Source organism: Lampetra planeri, chromosome 27 (assembly GCF_965212315.1).
Source record: "Lampetra planeri chromosome 27, kcLamPlan1.2.h2, whole genome shotgun sequence".
Classification (NCBI taxonomy): domain Eukaryota; kingdom Metazoa; phylum Chordata; class Hyperoartia; order Petromyzontiformes; family Petromyzontidae; genus Lampetra; species Lampetra planeri.
The window spans coordinates 9809293-9827929 of NC_136133.1; the positions used below are offsets into that span (position 1 = coordinate 9809293).

Here is an 18637-nt window from a genome sequence, read left to right on the forward strand (position 1 = left end):
GCTTTAATGAAATGTACCGTACGAGTAATGGCAGAACTCCACGACTCCAGGAAGTGGCCCCAAAGCTTGCCATAACGTAAGGGGCTGTGGTTATTTACAGCCAACGTAAGTTGAGCATGGACAATTAGACCCAAGCCGGAACATAAGATATAAAAAGATTGCTTAAATTTGTTTTTATTTTAATGATAGAATATAGTATTGTCATCAGTATGACATACGTATACCAAGTTTACAGTCGATACGACATTGGGAAGTGGGTTAAAATTGAGTTACAAGATTTGAGTTGAATAAAAGCGTGTAAAAAGATACACGAGGCGACGTTTCGGGCACGTATATGCCATAAAGATACATGCATTTTAGCAGGGCCATTGCTCCAAACATCGCCTGTTAATATATTGTTTTCCTTTCAACGCTACACACACACAGTGTTGTCATTGACGAATATGTTGAGTTTGCTTTGTGAATCAATTTAGATCGCGAGAAACGCTGCGAATTGATTGGACAATTTAACACTCAACGTTTTGCCCACTTGATGTAGGTCCCGCCCCTTTGCTAGTTTAAGCCAATCGAAATTGAGAATTTAGACTGCCTACTCGTAAGCCCCGCCTTTTCTAAGTCGATAACCAACCAAAACGGAGGCATTATGCTCAACCTCCATTTAAGTCCTGCCCTTCATCCCAGTCAATTACCCCGCCTACTCGCTGTCAGCACCGCCCCTCAGTGAGAGCCAATCAGAATCCACTTCAACTTTGAGGGGGCGAGGCCTCTACGCCGCAATTGAGGCCGAGCCACGCCCCCCAGTGAGCACGCCAGCCAATCAGGAGACGGCGAAGCGGTGGCCCGCGATCAGTTGCTCCGCACGCACCTGGCACCGTTTCGGAGTAGAACCCAGATTACGAGCTTTGCTGCTCCACACAGGTGAGCGGGTAAGTGGGTTCGTGTGTTGTTGTGACCTGCAGCGTGGTGGTTGTGTGAGTGAGTGTATTCTTGTGACCTGCAGCGTGGTGGTTGTGTGAGTGATTGGGTGAGTGTATTGTTGGGACCTGCAGCGTGGTGGTTTGTGAGTGATTGGGTGAGTGTGTGAGTGTTGTAACCTGCAGCGTGGTCGTTGAACACTGTGGTGGATGACACAAAACGGTTGTCCGGTAGACCGAGTCCTCGACACCGGTGGAAATGAGTGAAGTTCACGGGAACCGTGGCCATGGTAGTAGCGATGGAAGAGTGATAAGGGGGCGACTGACCGCCGGTGAGCGAGGGATTGGATTGAATGAGTGCGTGTATTGTATATGTGTTAATGAGTACCTACCTTGTGCGGTGTGTAACGCATCCGCTATGGAGAGATAAAGACGGCCGGGCGTGTTGCTGGTCGCAGCACCCCCTCATGGATGTGCCGTGCCGGCCTTCATAGGTGCTCACTAACAGCACTTGCAGACACTGATTTAAGGCCGAGTCGATCTAGCGGAGATGGTTTACCGTGAGCGGAAATCGAACTCGGATTGTCGAGTTCGTCGTGGAGCGCGCTAAGCATTGCATTCCAAAGACCCCCCTATATCCTTAACATACTGTTCGGGCGGTGTGTACCGACTAGTTTGTCGTGTCGGACTTCTTATAGGAGCTCGCTAACAGCGCTTGCTTCAACAGTCTGTGTAGGTTACATGAGGATCTTGGGTTTATGCATTACCTCTCTGTATCGTATCAGTCTTGTGGGTATGTATGCGTGTGGACACTACCTGACCTATTGCATGTATGCATGTTGAACTTCTTTCGCACCATACATACCCAACAAAGCTCCACGTTTTCTCGCCCACAGTTATACCCTCTCTCTCGCTTGCGAAACATGGACCCCTCTGAAAGAACATCTGCGCGAGTTTGAAACATTCAGGCTGCCCTGCCGACGATCCGTTCTGGGTTTAACCAGACTGGATTGGATTGTGTGAGGAGCTCACAGATCACTGAAAGATCTGGACACAGTCCAACCAGTGAGCACCTCTGGCAGGCGAGGCTGCGTTGGCTGTGTCACGTAACCCGCGCTCAGCCACATCAAGCATATTCTGTTTTGGCTAGATAGCTTCTGGTTCAGCTAAAAGGGCATGACACGGGGTAGAGAGGAGACGAGCTGATGTTGTACGGGAGGTTGTGGAGCTGATTGGACTTACCACTGACTGTTACACGGAGTCTCGTGTAGGACGATACTGAGCTGTTGGAAGCAGTCCGCCCTCCAACAACAGCGGAGGGCAGAGGAGCGTCAGGTGGCTAAAACGCAGCAGGTTGGCACAGTAGGGGGCACAAGCGGTGCATCTGTTAGTCACCTCAGTCGGTGAACCCCATAACTTCTGGATCTGTCCCGTGACCTCCTTGCCAGCGAGCCTTCCGCACTTCACCTGGCCTCAAAAGTGCACCCAGCCTGGCACAATCGCCAGTGTGACATCGCCGCCACTCAGTGCGAATAGCAGCGGCTGTTTTTGTGAGGTGTGTCAATGTATAAAACATTTTGAGGCCTTAGAATGGGGGTGTAGGACTCCCCAACCACAATAACATCACAGGGCAGGTGGGGGGTGTCGGTCTAGCCAATGGATAGTTTGCCGAGCCTCAAAAGTCTAGAGGAAATAGCTCCTGCTCGTGAGTTGTTGGCTGACGTGCCGTCTGCCGAGGAGGTGCGAACAGGAATCCCAAGATCCGGGGACCAAGTAAAGCGCAGGGCTGAAATGGCCTCCCAAGCAAACCGCTTAGGAAAGGTGGCGATTGTGTGCAGGCCCCCCTACACGATGTCACTACAACTGCCGATACCACAGGATGGTTTCTACAGGATTGGAATAATTCCATGGTGGTCCATGGATTCGCAATGATTGGAACGACTCCCAGGGCATATCCCTCTTCAGTGTGCCGGGAAATGCTGTGGCAAGGATGATCCAACATCGCATCCTTGGCCAGGCACGCCAGTGAGTGACTTGCGGAGCCACAGCGCGGTTTCAGACGGGTGGCGGTCCTGTACAGATGCCGTGTATTCTGCTGCGTCTAAGGGGTGTAGGGAATTTCAAGAGTGCAAGGCTTTGGGTTGGGTTTTTTCTGTGTTTTCGGGGTTCCTAAATATTTGTTCACAATAATGAAGGAATTTCATCATGGTGTCAGACAAGGGTAAAGCTGCGTGGCCGGTAGCCACATTTCCTTATTAACTGTCCACTACATTATTTAACGTATTTTTACCACAATCCTATATGATGTATATGATTTCCATCGCTGCACCAGTGACATATCAGATACATATACAATGGGAGGCTGACCGATGCCCGGTGTGGCCAAAGGATGGCGCTCTTCTGATCAACTATGCCTAGTATGATGATGATCTGGCAATTTGCTGCTCACTCGGCGCAGTTTGGGGACTCTAACTGTCGAACGTGGAGCGTGCCACTGAAATTGATAGCGCCGGCCTGGGTAACTCTCTGCCATCAAACACTCCACCCCCTCAACTCCCTATGAGTCTGGGGCGATGGTGGAGAGGTCCCGGGACCTGGGCAGTTGTGCCCGTGCTCATCTCTGTTTTGGCAACATTGGCAACAGCGGAGGTCTCACTCCGAATCGGTCGAGCGGCTTTATCTTTGAATCGGCTGTGCAAGTACAACTACTGCCGTGTGTGGACGCTGACTGGCCCTGTCGCTCCACACGAGTCTTCTCTCCTCAGTCTGTCTGTCGGTTATCGTTCCGTCTGCGCTTGTGAGTCGTGCACCCTCCGTAGCAACACCTTGCAGACTCGTGTTTTTTTTTTGGCGCTCGCCTGCGTCGGCACATTCCCCGAATTCCTGCGCTCGGGTTGGTTAACTCGGCGTGCGAACCCGAGAGGTCCCTCTGAACCTTTGTAAAACAAAAACCCACATGCGTGTATTCTGCAGCGTGTTGTCGTCGCGGCTCATGTGCGAGATGTTCTCCCAGATAAGGATGTGATTTTCGCGAGTCACTCGAGCAGGGAGAGCACAGGGTGGGGGGGGGGCACTGTGGTGGTGACACAAGAGGTTGTTCTAGAGGTGAAACCTGCCCGTCAGCACGCGCACACACGGCGGTAGTTACACGGGAGCACTGCGACGCGTATCCTGCGTGGCTACCTGGGCGAGCACCGCCGTGCCCCCAAGCCTGAGTCGCATTCATTGAGGGGTCCTCCGAGCGTTGAGATGTTTGGCCAATTGAGATGTTTGTCCAGTCAAGGCGTCGTCACGGAGTCTGAAGATTATTTTTATGGAAGGATCCTGCAATCGGAATGTTTGGCCGAATAACTTTCTTACAACGGAAAGCCTCACGGAATTATAATCGAGTACTTGTTAATGGAGGGTCGTCATCACCACCATGAAAATTGTCTTGCTGTGGTTTTCCCACCTGATGATGATTGTTTGTGTTGCAATCGAAACGTCGTGATTTATTTTTATTTTATACTTACGTGACTTTACCGAAAGAACCAGAGAATATGGATTCATGCAGTCACGAAAGCTTCAAATCAATATTAAGCACCATCACATAAATCTACCACCATCACATCTACCACCACAAGCAACATCACGACCACTACCATCACAAGCAACTTTAACCACCACCGCCGCTCCCGTGTGTGGAGGAGCGGAGGCGTGCGTACGAGAAGCAATGTGAACTTTCCAGTTAAACGGGAAGTTGGGAATTTGATTCACGTTGAGTTCCTGACGTAGATAACTCCCGTGCGAGTGCGTGCGTGTTAGGGAATGTGTGGGTGTGTTCGTGACTGTGTGTATTGAAGAGTGTATTGGACCGTGTATTGGAGAATGCGTGTGTGTCTGTGTGGTGCTCGCTAACAACCCTTTCCCCATCATTCTGTTAAGGCTACAAGGGGGATCTTTGTCCTTTGTATCAGTGGGGAGCGGTGGTGTAGTGTTTAGCGCGGTGTGCTACGAACCAGGCGACCCGAGTTCCATTCCCACTTACGGGCAACACCAATGGCGATTATATTATCCTGGGTTCTCCCCCTAGGTCGACTCAGCCTCAAATGAGTTCCAGGAACTAGAGAGACAAATGCGGTCGGGCGTGACGCTGGCCACCGACCGCTTCGTGTTCTGTGCCGGCCTTCATAGGTGCTTGCTAAATCACTTTCCCCAACAGTCTGTTAGAGCTGTAAGGGGGATCTTTGCCTTTATATATGTATGCAGAATACGAACAGAGGTGGTCCATCTGCCAGTCAACCCATGGCACCTGGGTCTGTCTCGTTACCTGCCAGTAGCGAGCCTTCAACGCATCACGTGGCCTCAATGTTTACCTCGGCTAGCACAAGCGCCGTGGTGACGTCAGCGCAGTGTGTTGTACTTGGGTGTGTACACGTGTTTACATGAGTTTGTGTACACGTATTTCGATCAGGTGTGTTTACGTGTGTGTTCACGTCAGTGTGTGCGCAAGTGAGTGTACATGCCTACGTGTCTACGTGTTTACGTGTCTACGTGTTTACGTGTCTACGTGTATACACGTGTCTACGTGTATACACGTGTCTACGTGTATACACGTGTTAACGTGAGTTCGTGTACACGTGTGTACAAGTGAGTATGTACGAATGTTTACATATGTATACACGTGTTTACGTGACTGCGTGTACACATAAGTTTATGTACAAGTGCATGTGTACACGTGCATACACGTGTTTACGTGAGTGTGTGTACACGTGTGAACCCGTGATCTCTGGCACGTACACCTCACGCCTGGCTGCCCTGGGTTTTCTGAGCAGGAATGAACCAGACTTAACCAACATCTGCAAGGGCAGGGGGAGGGGGCTGGTGTGTGAGGTGGAAGGGGAAGCATACCGACCCCAGCCACACCTGGGAGACAGTCTTTTATTTTGTTATCACGTCATGAGAAACCAAGAATATATTCGCAAAAAGCACATTGGAAACCTTTTGTTAGAGAGAACGGCTCAGAAGCAGATATCACAGAACTACCTCTGTAACCTTGAGTTCACACACAGTAGTAGGGGGCAGCACTTTCCCACCCGCTCTGCATACGAGAGGAATGTTTTTCGCACTCCACCTAAGATTTTAGTTATCAGACTTGGAAGCCAAATTAGGTGATAAATCTGGTTAAACCAGATTTAATGAGAGGTTTTTTTCGTTCAGGCAATGGTGTGAGTTGGTTCAGACCATCAACTCACTACATTTGAGAACCATAATCTACTCCGTTTATGTGAGTCTGTGGGTCAATGTTTGAGTTTGTGGTTCTCTATGTATGTTGGTCTCTATGTGAGTATGTGGGTCACAATGTGAGTTTATGGGTCTTTACAAATCTGTTCATCTCTATGCAAGTCTCTGGGTCTCTGGGTTCCTATTCGAGTCTCTTGGAATTTGTAAGTCTATGGTTCTCTCTGTGAGGTTTTGGGTCTCTATGTCAATCATTGGTGACAGGGCTAAGACCATCAACTCCCTGCACTGGAGAGTCCAGTAGCAATGGAGAGATTGCCCCTCCTCTGTCTTAGAAAAAACCCAGACACATGGGGACACCTTGGCAGAGGTCCCAGCTTGTATGGAGACACCTGTGTAACACCACTGCGTTGTCCCAATCTCCCTCGCCCCTCTATCCCAATGGCTGTCCCCGTGGTAGATGGAGGGACACGCAGACTACGAGCGTTCAAATGTGGAGGTGATTAAGTGCGTGGTGGTCGGGGACAACGCAGTGGGCAAGACTCGCCTGATCTGTGCCCGGGCCTGCTCCTCGGCGCCACCCACACACGCCCAGGCCGGCACACACGTGCCCACCGTGTGGGCCATAGACCACTACCGCGCGTGTCCTGAGGTGAGGAGGTGAGGAGAGGTGACGGTGAGTGGGATATAGACCACTACCACACGTTTCCTGAGGTGAAGTGAGGAGAGGTGATGGTGAGTGATCTATAGACCACTACCGTGCGTTTCCTGAGGTGAGGAGGTGAGGAGAGGTGATTGTGAGTGAGTGGGCTATCGACCACTACCACGGATTTCCCTAGGTGAAGGAGTGAGGAGAGGTGATGGTGAGTTGGCTATTACTGTGGTGTCCGTGGTTACCGTAGTTGTCGCAGTTACGCGGATGCCCTGGCTGCAGGTGCTGGAGCGCTCGCGGGGCATGGTGGACGACGTGAACGTGTCCCTGCGACTGTGGGACACGTTCGGAGATCACCACAAGGACAGGAAGTTCGCTTATGGACGGTGAGCGCAAAGCACCACACCGCACATATAGCAGATGGAGCGTGCGCAGCATATGCAGCATGTGCAGCTATGACAGCATGTGCAGCATGACACAGCACATACAGCATGGCGCAGCACATACAGCACAGCACGTACAGCATGACACAGCACGTACAGCACACGCAGCAGGCGCAGCACGTGCAGCATGACACAGCACATACAGCACACACATCACATACAGCACACACAGCACATACAGCATTACACATCATGTACAGCACATGGCGCACCACGACCAATGGTGGTGGTGATGTTGAGGCTATGGTTGGGGGTGCTGCGGTGTGTGAGGGTGTTGTAGTGGTGTGACATGGTGTGGTGTGACATGACACCGTGTGGTGTCACGCGGTGTGGTATGGAGGGTGGGCATGGTGACTGTGTTCTTGTGGTGATGTGACATGATGTCGAGGGCGGATATGGTGGTGCGATGTGGTGTGGCGTGGAGGGCAGACATGGTGGTGGTCGTGTGATGTGTCATGCTGCCAGCTATGGCTGCAAGTTTGGTCGTACGTGCTATGTATATCGTTTATTGTTAAATTTTGAATCACAGTTCCTATGATTACTGTTGTTATATTGTTTTTATAGCTTAATTTTGGTGATTGGAAAACATATGGTTAATTAAAATTGTCTTATGGTTATTGTTGACTTGCACCACATTGGGATTTTTGCACACACCGTTTTAATACGTTTTTTTTATATTTGCTGGTTTATTCCAGGATGTTTCTGTTACGCGTCGTCGCTTTAAGATGTTCTGTGTTCATATTTTGTTTGTTGCGGTTGCACCCGACTTAAGAGCCGCATGGCTCACAGGGCTATACCTAATAAATGAACTTGAACTTGATGTGGTGTGGCGTGGCATAGACGGTGGACTTAGTGGTAGTGGTGGAGTGACGCGGTGTGGTGTGCAGGGTGGGTGTAGTGGTGGTGTGATGTGGTGTGGTTTGGCGTGAAGGGCAGATGTGGTGGTGGTAGTGTTGTGGTAGTGTAACGCTGTGTGGCGTGCAGGGCGGACGTGGTGGTGGTGTGCTTCTCCATCGCGAGCCCCGTGTCCCTGGCGCACGTGCGCTCCGTGTGGATCCCCGAGGTGCGCCAGTTCTGCCCCCGCACGCCCATCCTACTGGCGGGCCTGCAGCTCGACCTGCGCTACGCCCACTTGGACACACTCAACCGCGCCCGCAGGCCCTTCTGCAAGTAAGGCATGGGGGGACACGGGGGGACACGGGGAACACGTGGGGGGAGATTCAGGGGTGGAGACATGGGGACGCGGGGGAGATCCGGGGGGACGCGGGGGGGACACAGAGTCACAGAACATGGGAATGTGGCTCTGGCTCTAATGTCTGTCAATGAGTCCACTTCTACATCCCTCTGTTTTGACATCCATCTGTGCATCCATCCGTACCTTCTTCTGTCCGAGTGCACGTCTCCTGCCTGTAAATTTTCTATTCCATCCATCTCTTCTTCTGTCTCTCTCTAATTGTCCGTATTTCCTGACTGTCTATCTGTCCGTCTGCCAGTGCACACATACACATGCTTGTGCTGGCCACCCACCCCCTCGTGTGCTGTGCCAGCCTGCATAGGTGCTGCTGTTCACAAACAGCACTTGCCCGAACAGCCTGATAGAGACTACACCAGGGAGCTTTGTCTCCTTGTGCCTGTGTGCGCACGACGCAGGCCGTTGAAGCCGAGCGACCTGCTCCCCCCAGACCGGGGGAGGGAGGTGGCACGGAGTTTTGGGCTGCCCTACTACGAGGCCAGCGTGATGGCGGGGGGCGTGGGAGGCGCGGGGGGTGTGGTGGAGGAGGGGGCTGGAGCCCCCCAGCATCATGGGGTGCGGGACATCTTCGACAACGCGGTGAGCGCACCGCTCGTTCACCCCGACACTCGCCCACTCGTGCACACACTCACCCAGACAACTGCCCACTCATACACATGCTCACCCAGACACTCAACCAGACACTCGCCCACTCGTGCATGCGCTTGCCCAGATACTCGCCCACTCCTGCACACGCTCATCCAGACACACACCCAGACACTTTCCCACTCATGCACACGCTCACCCAGACACTCATCCAGACACTCACCCAGACACTCACCCAGACACTCACCCAGACACTCACCCAGACACTCACCCAGACACTCGCCCAGACACTCGCCCACTCGTCAACACGCTCATTCAGACACTCATCCAGACACTCACGCCCACATATACACGCTCACCCAGAAACTCACCCAGACACTGGCCCACTCGTACACATGCTCACCCAGACACTCGCCCAGACATGGTGATGTTGATGGTGGTGATGGTGATGTTAGTGGTGGTGATGGTGATGTCGGTAGTAGTGATAGTGATGTGGGCGGTAGTGATGCTGATGTTGGTGGTAGTGTTGGTAATGTTGATGGTCAGGTTGGTGGTGGTGATGTTGGTGGTGGTGATGTTGGTGGTGGTGGTGTTGGTGGTGTTGGTGGTGTTGATGGTGTAGATCCGCGTTGCTCTTCTTGCTCGGCGAGGTCTCCACTTCTGGAAAACTCAGCTCAAGCGAGTGAGGCCTCCTCTTCTGCAGGTGAGGCCACACGGAGACCACATGGGGACATAAAGGGCACAACCCAGGTGGGACACAGGGGGGGACCCAGGTGAGGTTACACAGGGACACAGGGGGGACACTCGGGTGTGATAATGAGACATGGGGACACGGGAAGAGACACGGGGACAGCGAGACCTGAGTTTGATTGCCTTACGACCAACTGACAGGACTGGTGGCATAGTGCTGTGCCCCCTACTGTATTGAACAGAGGGTCACTTGAAAGGCTCTCGGAGATATGTCTGTGACGTCTACTTCTGCGGGCCAATCTATATCACAAGGGGATGCACGATCTCAAAACAACAATGCCGACGATCTCTCTGTTCGCAGGCACCGTTCCTCCCCCCAAAGCCGCCTCGTCCCCATGTGGAGCCTCCTCCTCCTCTCCCCACGCCATCCGCCCTCTCCCCCCGTCCGTCTTTGTCACCCTCGAACGGCGCCGCGACCGCCGTCACCTCGACGTCGTCTTCGCCCTCCTCCTCTGCGTTAGAGGCGGAAACGGTATCGTCCCTACCCTCGTTCCTGCTGACGGAGACCGCTGCCACGATGGTGGAGAGCGAGCGGGCTGCCGACGTGGTGTTCGAGGTGGCAGGCGAGCGGGTGTACGCGCACAAGGTGCGTGTGTGCACCTAGCCTGGCACAAAGCGCTGTGGTGACGTCACCCCCCCACTGCTCGGTGGCGGATGACAGCTGCTGATGCTCTTGTTGTGAGGCTCAATGTGTGTTTCTTTTGTGCGGGGAGCGGTGGCGCAATGGTTAGCGCGCTGCACTATGAACCCTCTGACCCGAGTTCTAAACTATTTTTTATAAACTAACCTAATTTTTATTCTACCAGGTATGGCCCACTCAGCTATATAGCTCTATTTCAGAAGCGACCTGGCCACAACATTTTAGCTCGACGAAGTGGCTTATCACGTGGAAATTTATAGCAGCCAAACACTCTAAATGTGTCTTGATTATAAATTTGGAGGGAAAAATGTACGCGATCACAGGGAGAATATGCATATTCCAAATATACAGTCATCAGGGTCGGGATCAAACCAACGACCTCCTGTATACAAGGCGAGGTAGTTAACATCTCGCGGTCAATACCAGTGACAATTATCTGAACTGATTCTCGGCCTCCTCTAGGTCGACTCGCCCCCAAATGTGTACCTGGTACAATTTATAACCATCGCCACTAGGGGGACAAAGGCGGCCGGGCATGATCCTGACCACCACCCATCTCTTTGGGTGCCGTGCCGGCCTTTATAGGTGCTACTCCGCTTACAGAACTTGCCCCACCAGTCCGTTCAGACTATACGGGAGATCTTTGTCTGCGTAGCTGTAAGTGAGGTGCAATTCCTTGTGTGGTTGTGTGCGTGTGTTCACATGCACGTGGTTTCAAACTTAATTGAAACCCCAGCAAATTCAACAGACCGGTCATTGCAAGGCAGCGCACCCTAGTGAACCCCTGGTAGACGGGAGAGAGATTTATCCATGATGCACGAATTCACAATTTATCTCAGACAATTGCAAGTTCAAGTATGAACCCATGTTGAGCAACCAAGCAGAGGTGCTTGTAGGGGTATAAATTAGAGGGGGGAACACAGCGCACATAGATTGCCCCCACTGTTTCAGAGTTGTGGTGGGAGGTGTGGGGGGTGGAGTTAATGCAGCGCGTGTTGTGTTTGTCGTGCACGAGCATCACACGACAGGTCTTCCTCGCCATGGCCTGCTCCAAGTTTCAGGAGCTTTTCACCAGCGAATTGGCTAATCAGATCGCGGCACAAGATGGCTACCAGGGTACCAACGATGGAGGAGGAGACGGAGCGCATGCCCAGGATGGAGGTAGCGAGCTCAAAGGTTCATGAACTCGCGGCGATAATGCCCGTTGACCATGGGGTGCTTGCGTGTGGGATGGGATGGTGGGTGGGTGGCGTGTGCTGGGTTTCGTGGGAGGGAAGGGTGAGCTGGGTGGGCTGGGTTGGTTGGGAGGGTGGAGTGGAATGGGTGGGTGGGTGGAGTGAGAGTGAGGGGTGGATGGGGTGGGTGGGATAAGGTGGGCGCATGCTGTGTGGTAGCTACCTGGAACATCTGCGCCAGTTAGAAACATTCAGGCTGGCATATGTACAATCCATCCTGGGTTTAACCAGGCTGGATTGTGTGAGGAGCTCACAAATCCTTGAAAGATCTCGACACATTCCTATCAGGAAAGTCCAGCAAACAAGGCTGCGTTGCCTGGGTCATATAGCCCGCATGCCCAACCCACCGCATGCCCAAACAGCTTCTGTTTGGCCGCATATAGGGGGCTAAACGGGCACGACATGGGCTGGAGAAGAGATAGACTGATGCGGTACGGGAGGATTTGAAGCTGAGTGGGCTTGTTGACGACTGGTCACTGGTACCAGCGATGTCAAGATCGGCCTCTATGGAGGAGGCTCGTGAAGGACACTACTGGGCAGTTGGAGGGAGTTGGCCTCCAACAACAACATTCACAACAACAAACCAAGCCCCGGGCGGATAAAATGCAGCAGGTTGGCACATTAGGGGGTACAGCTGGTGCATCTACCAGTCATCTCAGTCAGCCAACCTATGGCACCTCGGTCTGTCCTGAGACCTCCTGTAAACGAGCCTTTGACACTTCACGTGGTCTCAAAGTGCACCTGGCCTGGCACAGGCGCCGTGGTGACGTCACCGTCACTTCGTGGTGAATGGCAGGTATTGGGGTGGAAGGGAGGGGTGGGTGGGGTGGATGAGGTGAGGTGGAGTGGGTAGGGGTGGGTGCACGGCCAGGCGTGGTGCTGGCCGCTCCCCTCCTCGTGTACCATGCCGGCCTTCATAGGTTTGTTTGTCTTTGTGCATGCATGTGTGCACCTACCACCAAAGTGCACCTAGCCTGGCACAACCACCATGTTGTTAAGTGTCGATTGCATATGTTTGTGTGTGTTTGTGCATTTGCATACGCACCTACATGCCCGTGTACACGTGCGCACGCGGGTACGTGTACACACATACTGCACATTGGTTATCCACGGACGTGTGGTCCGCGTTCGCTCGCGCCCACAGACGGCGCCAGCAGCCACGCGCGTCCCAGCGGGAGAGACCCGCACTGGAGCCGCGCCATTGTGAACGTTCGCCAAGAGATGGTGGACAACGGCTTCTACCAACAGCAGCAGCTGCAGCTTGGTGCAAAGTCCCGGTGAGCGGTGCCATCAGGAAAAACGCTCCGTGATCACACGGAGGAGTGATGTCGCGTAAAATTGGCGTCTCGCAACCAATATTATTCACAATAAAGGGCTTTTTTTTGGTTAGATCGTGTACATACAAATGTGTCGTTAACCCGCCACAACCCGACACAGCCCAATTAGTTTGTCACAATTCTGGCAAAATAGCGCGATGGTGCTGGATGTAATTACCAGTGAAATGTCACGGTACTCAAATTGTAAATGTTGTGGATTTACTCCAACACACTGGTGAGCTGAAGTAGTAACTAATTGGCACGTTTTGTGACAAACCTTATACATTTATACTAACGCGATCTAACCCAAAAAAACCTTCATCACGGTTGCGGAGTACTGACCCAACGTCAAGTGGACTACAACACTGCCCGTGTCCCCGAGGGTGCCACAGTGGTGAGATGTTAACTACCTCACCTGGTATGTAAGAGGTCGTGGGTTCGATCCCGACCTTCACGTCTGTATATTTGGAATTTCTATGTTCTCCCGGTGGTCGCGTGGATTTTTCTCTGGCTCCTCCGGTTTTTCCCTCCATTTAGAAACATGCGTTTAGAGTATTTGGCTGCGATACATTTCCACATAGACCACTTCATTCAGCAAATCATCTCTGTGCTCACACGTCTCTGTGTGTCCCTGTATACACGTATCTGTCGATGTCCACACATTTCTCCGTGTCCCTGTGTCCACATGTATCTTTGTGTCCATGTCTCTCCATGTCGCTGTGTTCACATGTCTCTCCGTGTCCACGCGTCTGTCCGTGTCCCTCTCTCTCTGCCCGTCACGCCCCCAGGCACCGCCTCGTGGTGTCGCTGGGCTCCTCGTTCCCACTCGACGCGTTCCTCACGACGCTTCACTTCCTCTACACGGGGGAGCTGCGCGATGAGGAGGCGTGGGCGCGCGGCTGGGACGCCCTCGACGATGGCGGCGACGACGCCCACGAAGATGACGCTGATGACGGTGATGGAGGAGGAGGCCATGGAGACATCGATACAGGAGGGGGAGGCGATGGGGATGGGGGCAGCGGTGGTGGCGATGATAATGATGACGACAACGATGATGATGATGGGGAGATGTTCAGAACGAACCGCAGGATGTTCCATCGGCGCTACTCATCCCGATGGCACAGGTGAGAGGAGTGCAGTGGCGATGGTGGTGGTGCCATTGATGGTAATGGTGATACCGGTCATGTTGCAGCTGCAGATGATGATGATCCTGTGGCCGATTAGAGTGCTGATTACGTAGCTATTCATGCTGATGCTGCTGATGAGTATGGTGCTGCTGCTGCTGATCAGGGTGTTGACCACGCAACTACGAGTGCTGATGCTGCTGCTGATGATGCCGATGACCGCCCTGCCCATGCAGACCCATCGACAAGGAGGTGGCACGCACACGGAGAGGCTTGGGGGCACAGGGGGACTCGGGGGTTGGGTGTGTGGGGGGGGGCGTCGGGCTCAGTGGGATCGGGCCCCCCACCCTACACGGACAGCTGCTGTCAGGTGACCCTTCACCCCTTCACGCACCTCCACTGCTCACTCTGTGCGTTCCGCCTGTGCCTATGTGCGTTGTATGTATGTCTGTATGTATGTTGAACTTCCTTCGCACTGTACATAGTTCAACCGTGCTGATTGGAGGTGCGGGGGGAAGGACAACAAACTAAACGCAAAAAGCAGTTTTACAGAAATTAGCTTTCAGTCGAGATGATCTAAAAGTGCATAGCTTCAGTGGCTTCCTTACATCGGAAGGAAGAGCGTTCAAGACGGCCACAGAAGCACAACTGAAAATGCGCGATGCGGTGACCGTCTTTGTTTTATGGTTAGCCAAAAGCCACTGCTGGGAGGATTGGCACAGTGGTTAGCTCTGCACTGTGCTATAAACCCAGAGACCCGAGTTCGATTTCCCTCTCGTGACTAATATCAGTGACAATTATTTAAACCGGTCTTGGACCTCACCTAGGTCGACTCAGTCTCAAATACTCATTTGATTATGATGCTGCTGCTGAATTATCATCATGGTGCGGTGTGTAAACATCAGCACTGGGGAGACAAAGGCGGATGGGCGTGGTGCTGGTCACCCCCCTTATGCGCTGTATCAGAACGTCATAGGTGCTACTCACTAACAGCACTAACCCCTACAGTTTGTTAAAGGCTACACGGGGGACCTTTGTCTTTGTGTGTGCGATGGAGCGGGAGTGCAGCGGTTGGCGCACTGTGCTATGAACCTGGCGACCCGAGTTCGATTTCTGCTCATGGCCAACACCGGTGACGATTATCTGAATCAATCCTGGGCCTCCCCTAGATCGACTCAGCCTCAAATGAGTACCTGGTACGGTGTGTAAACATCTCCACTGGGGAGATAAAGGCGGCCGGGCGTGGTTTTTGCCACCCACCCCCTCGTGTGCCGTTGCCGGCCTTCATGGTGCTACTCGCTAACAACACTTGTCCCAGCAGTCTGTTAAGGCTACACGGGGGATCTTCATCTGTGTGTGCGTGATGAACAGATCTGGAGCGGCGCGTGGTGCGACGCGTCTCGGCGCTGCGCTCCGTGGCCGCCGTGGCCGAGGCGCTGGAGGTGTTCGACCTCCGCGTCATGGTGGGCAACGAGCTGCAGAGCGAGGCCTTCATGAACACCGAGGTCACACGCGCCTTCCACACGCGGCGCGCCAACCGTCTGCGCGACCTGCTGGCACGCGGCACGCTCGCCGGTACACGCACGCACACACACACGTGCACGCACACACACACGTGCACACACACACACGTGCATACACACACACACGTGCACACACACACACACGTGCACGCACACACACACACACGTGCACACACACACGTGCACAGACACACAGGTGCACACACGCACGTGTACACGAGCGGAGCCAACGCAGCGACCCGAGTTCGATTCCCGGCCAATGACTAACATCAGTGATATCTGAACCAATCGTGGACCTCCCCTCGGTGTGAAAAACATAAGCACGTGGGAGGTAAAGGCTGGGCACCTCACCCCCCTCCACCACGTGCCGCGCCGGCGTTAACAGATGCTCGCTAACAGCGTGTGCTGTGTGCTGTGTGCGTGCGGGGTCGCGTGAGTAGACGTGGTGTTCCGCACAGACAACGGGCTGGTGCCTGCTCACAAGCCCCTGCTCATCCCCAGCTGTGAGTGGATGGCCGCCATGTTCAGTGGAGCCTTCATAGAGAACTTCCAGGATGAGGTGAGGGCACTTGGAAGGTGGCGACGGTGGCGGTCGACATAATTGCGGTGGTGGTGGTTGTGATGGTAGAGGAATTGTGGTGTTGATTATGATTGTTGTGACGATAGTTGTGTTGTTGTATCAGTGTGCGTGTGCCACTGTGGGGAGTGGTAGTGCAGCGGTGAGCGCGCCGGGCTGTGAACTTGATGACCCGAGTTTGATTCACGCTCACGGCTATCAACATCAGTAACGATTATCCGATAGGTCTTGGGCCTCCCTCAAGTTGACTAAGCCTCAAATGAGTACCTGGCACGGTGTGTAACATCGCCTCCGGGGAGATAAAGGCGGCCGGGCGTGGTGCTACCACCCACCTCCTCGTGTCCCGTGCCGGCCTTCACAGGTGCTACTACTCGCTAACAACACTTGCCCCAACAGTCTGTTAAGGCTATTTACGCGGGGGCGGGATGGGGGGGTGGGATGGCTCTTTTGCCTTTTGTGTGCCACCATAGGTGCGCCTCCCCGGCACGTCGCGTGCGTGCGTGCGCGCGCTTCTGGAGTACCTCTACACACGCCACGTGACCGTCTCCCACGAGCTCAACCTCATGGAGCTCATCGGCATGGGAAACCGCCTCTGCATGGCCCGGCTCGTCCACCTGGCAGGTGCGAGTCTCTCGCAGAAGCAAAAGCAGCAACAGCAGCAGCCACGATGGTGGCTCCTGTACATGGTCACCTATAGTGATCTAGCACTGTCGTGGAGGCAGCAGCGAGGGTTGGTGGGATCACCGCACAGATGTTGTTGTGAAATTCCCTTCCTGTGGGTGGGCATCGAGAAGGCGGTGCAGCAAATGTGGACTCCACCTGTTCCGTCTGTACAGGGATAGAGCGTATTCCCCTCGCATGCATGGGGTTTTCTCCGGATGCTCCGGTTTCCTCTCCACATGTTAGCACTCGTTAATTGTCCGATACCAACTTGATACATATATAGAGGACTGCAGAGCTTGGGCAATTGTTGGCACCGGCTCCTCAACACCTGGCAGTTGCCTATCTGCTTGTGTGTGGTTCCTCACACCTCTAAGTCTTCGTTCTCTCTACTAGAGTGAGCTGATATTGTGCGGTGCGTTACAAGTTGATATTATGATGATTATTATCAGCATAAGTGGGCTACATGGGCGATATTTGTCTAGATTTTACATTCCTGTGTTTGTAAAATTACTGGACATCTGTCTCAATAAAGATTCTGCTTTTAGCGCTGCGCTACAAACCCGGCCTACATACGTTCAATTCCTGCTCACAGCCAACATTAATTCCCGCTGACAGGCAACACTAGCCTTAAATGAGTACCTGGTGCGGTGTGTAAAACATCAGCACTGGGGAAACAAAGGTGGCCGGGCGTGGTTGTTGGCCATCCAGCCCCTCGTATCCCGTACGGCCATCATAGGTGCTAATCGCTAATAGCGCTTGCCCCAACAGTTTTAACTATAAACTATTTATTTTACCAGGTAAGGCTCACTGAGATATATAGCTATTTTTTCAGAAGCTCAACGAAATGGCTTATCGTCATGTGGAAATTTATAGCAGCCAAATACTATAAACGCATATTTATAAATGTGGAGGGGAAAAACCGGAAAAACCAGAGAAAAATCCACACGACCACACAGAGAACCTGCAAACTCCAAATGTACAGGCGTCAGGGTCGGGATCGAACCCACGTCCTCCTGCATACCAGGCGAGGTAGTTAACATCTCGCCACCGTGGTACCCAGTTTGTGAAGGCTAAATGGGGGATATTTGTCTCTTTGCTTGTGCGTTCCGTCGGTTAGAGTTCCACATGGTGCGCCGACTGGAGGCCTTGTTGGACGCCAACAAAGACATAAACCGTGAAGTGCTCATCTCTCTGGAGCTCACGCAGGTGAGGTCTCAACACTCCTCACACCTCCACATATTTCCCCGCACCTCCACATACTTTCCCACACCTCCACATACTTCCTCGCTCCCCCACATACTGCCTGTGTCTTTGTGTGTATTTGTGTACATGAGGTATATATATGTGTATCTATCTATGTGTTTCTGTATGTATCCATGTGTGTGTGTATCCATGAAAAACACAACCCCTTACTTCTTTGGAGATACTGGATGGTAACGCTGTGGTGGATGTGAGCAAATCGGCTATACCCCTTCATGGCGCTTGTAGTGAGCCACCAAAGCGACCTAACGGGGGCTCTGTATGGATACGAGGGGCTAGTAACCCCTCCACCTTCAATTAAACTACCACTAAACGACGTTAAAAATATTGAACGAAGCATGTGGCGGAGGTCCCAGGGGGACAGGAGTCTATGACATATCTTGGCCCATCCACATTTGGCGGAGCGAAGAGACTGAATTCTTATCCTCAGGGTTCCTCCAAAAACAGCAAAAAGCCACTGCGGGTGGCTACGTGGAATGTTTG

General features: G+C 52.9%; 1 protein-coding gene across 3 annotated transcripts in view; it reads left to right on the forward strand.

Annotated features, from left to right (window-relative positions):
- The first annotated feature begins 799 nt into the window (after positions 1-799).
- Positions 800-18637, forward strand: part of LOC144728141 (rho-related BTB domain-containing protein 1-like) — a 30120-nt gene continuing 12282 nt past the window's right edge. Inside the window, exons 1-15 of one of the 3 annotated variants that reach the window (XM_078607461.1) lie at positions 800-926; positions 6595-6786; positions 7069-7172; positions 8214-8399; positions 8880-9060; positions 9689-9769; positions 10118-10402; positions 11485-11617; positions 12836-12968; positions 13796-14131; positions 14368-14501; positions 15503-15706; positions 16095-16213; positions 16702-16852; positions 18012-18100. In XM_078607461.1, coding sequence (XP_078463587.1) covers positions 6595-6786; positions 7069-7172; positions 8214-8399; positions 8880-9060; positions 9689-9769; positions 10118-10402; positions 11485-11617; positions 12836-12968; positions 13796-14131; positions 14368-14501; positions 15503-15706; positions 16095-16213; positions 16702-16852; positions 18012-18100 — 2328 coding nt within the window. In that variant the 5' untranslated portion in view covers positions 800-926. The remainder of the gene's footprint in view (positions 927-6594; positions 6787-7068; positions 7173-8213; positions 8400-8879; positions 9061-9688; positions 9770-10117; positions 10403-11484; positions 11618-12835; positions 12969-13795; positions 14132-14367; positions 14502-15502; positions 15707-16094; positions 16214-16701; positions 16853-18011; positions 18101-18637) is intronic. The other 2 variants (XM_078607459.1, XR_013587488.1) reach the window with 2 other exon arrangements.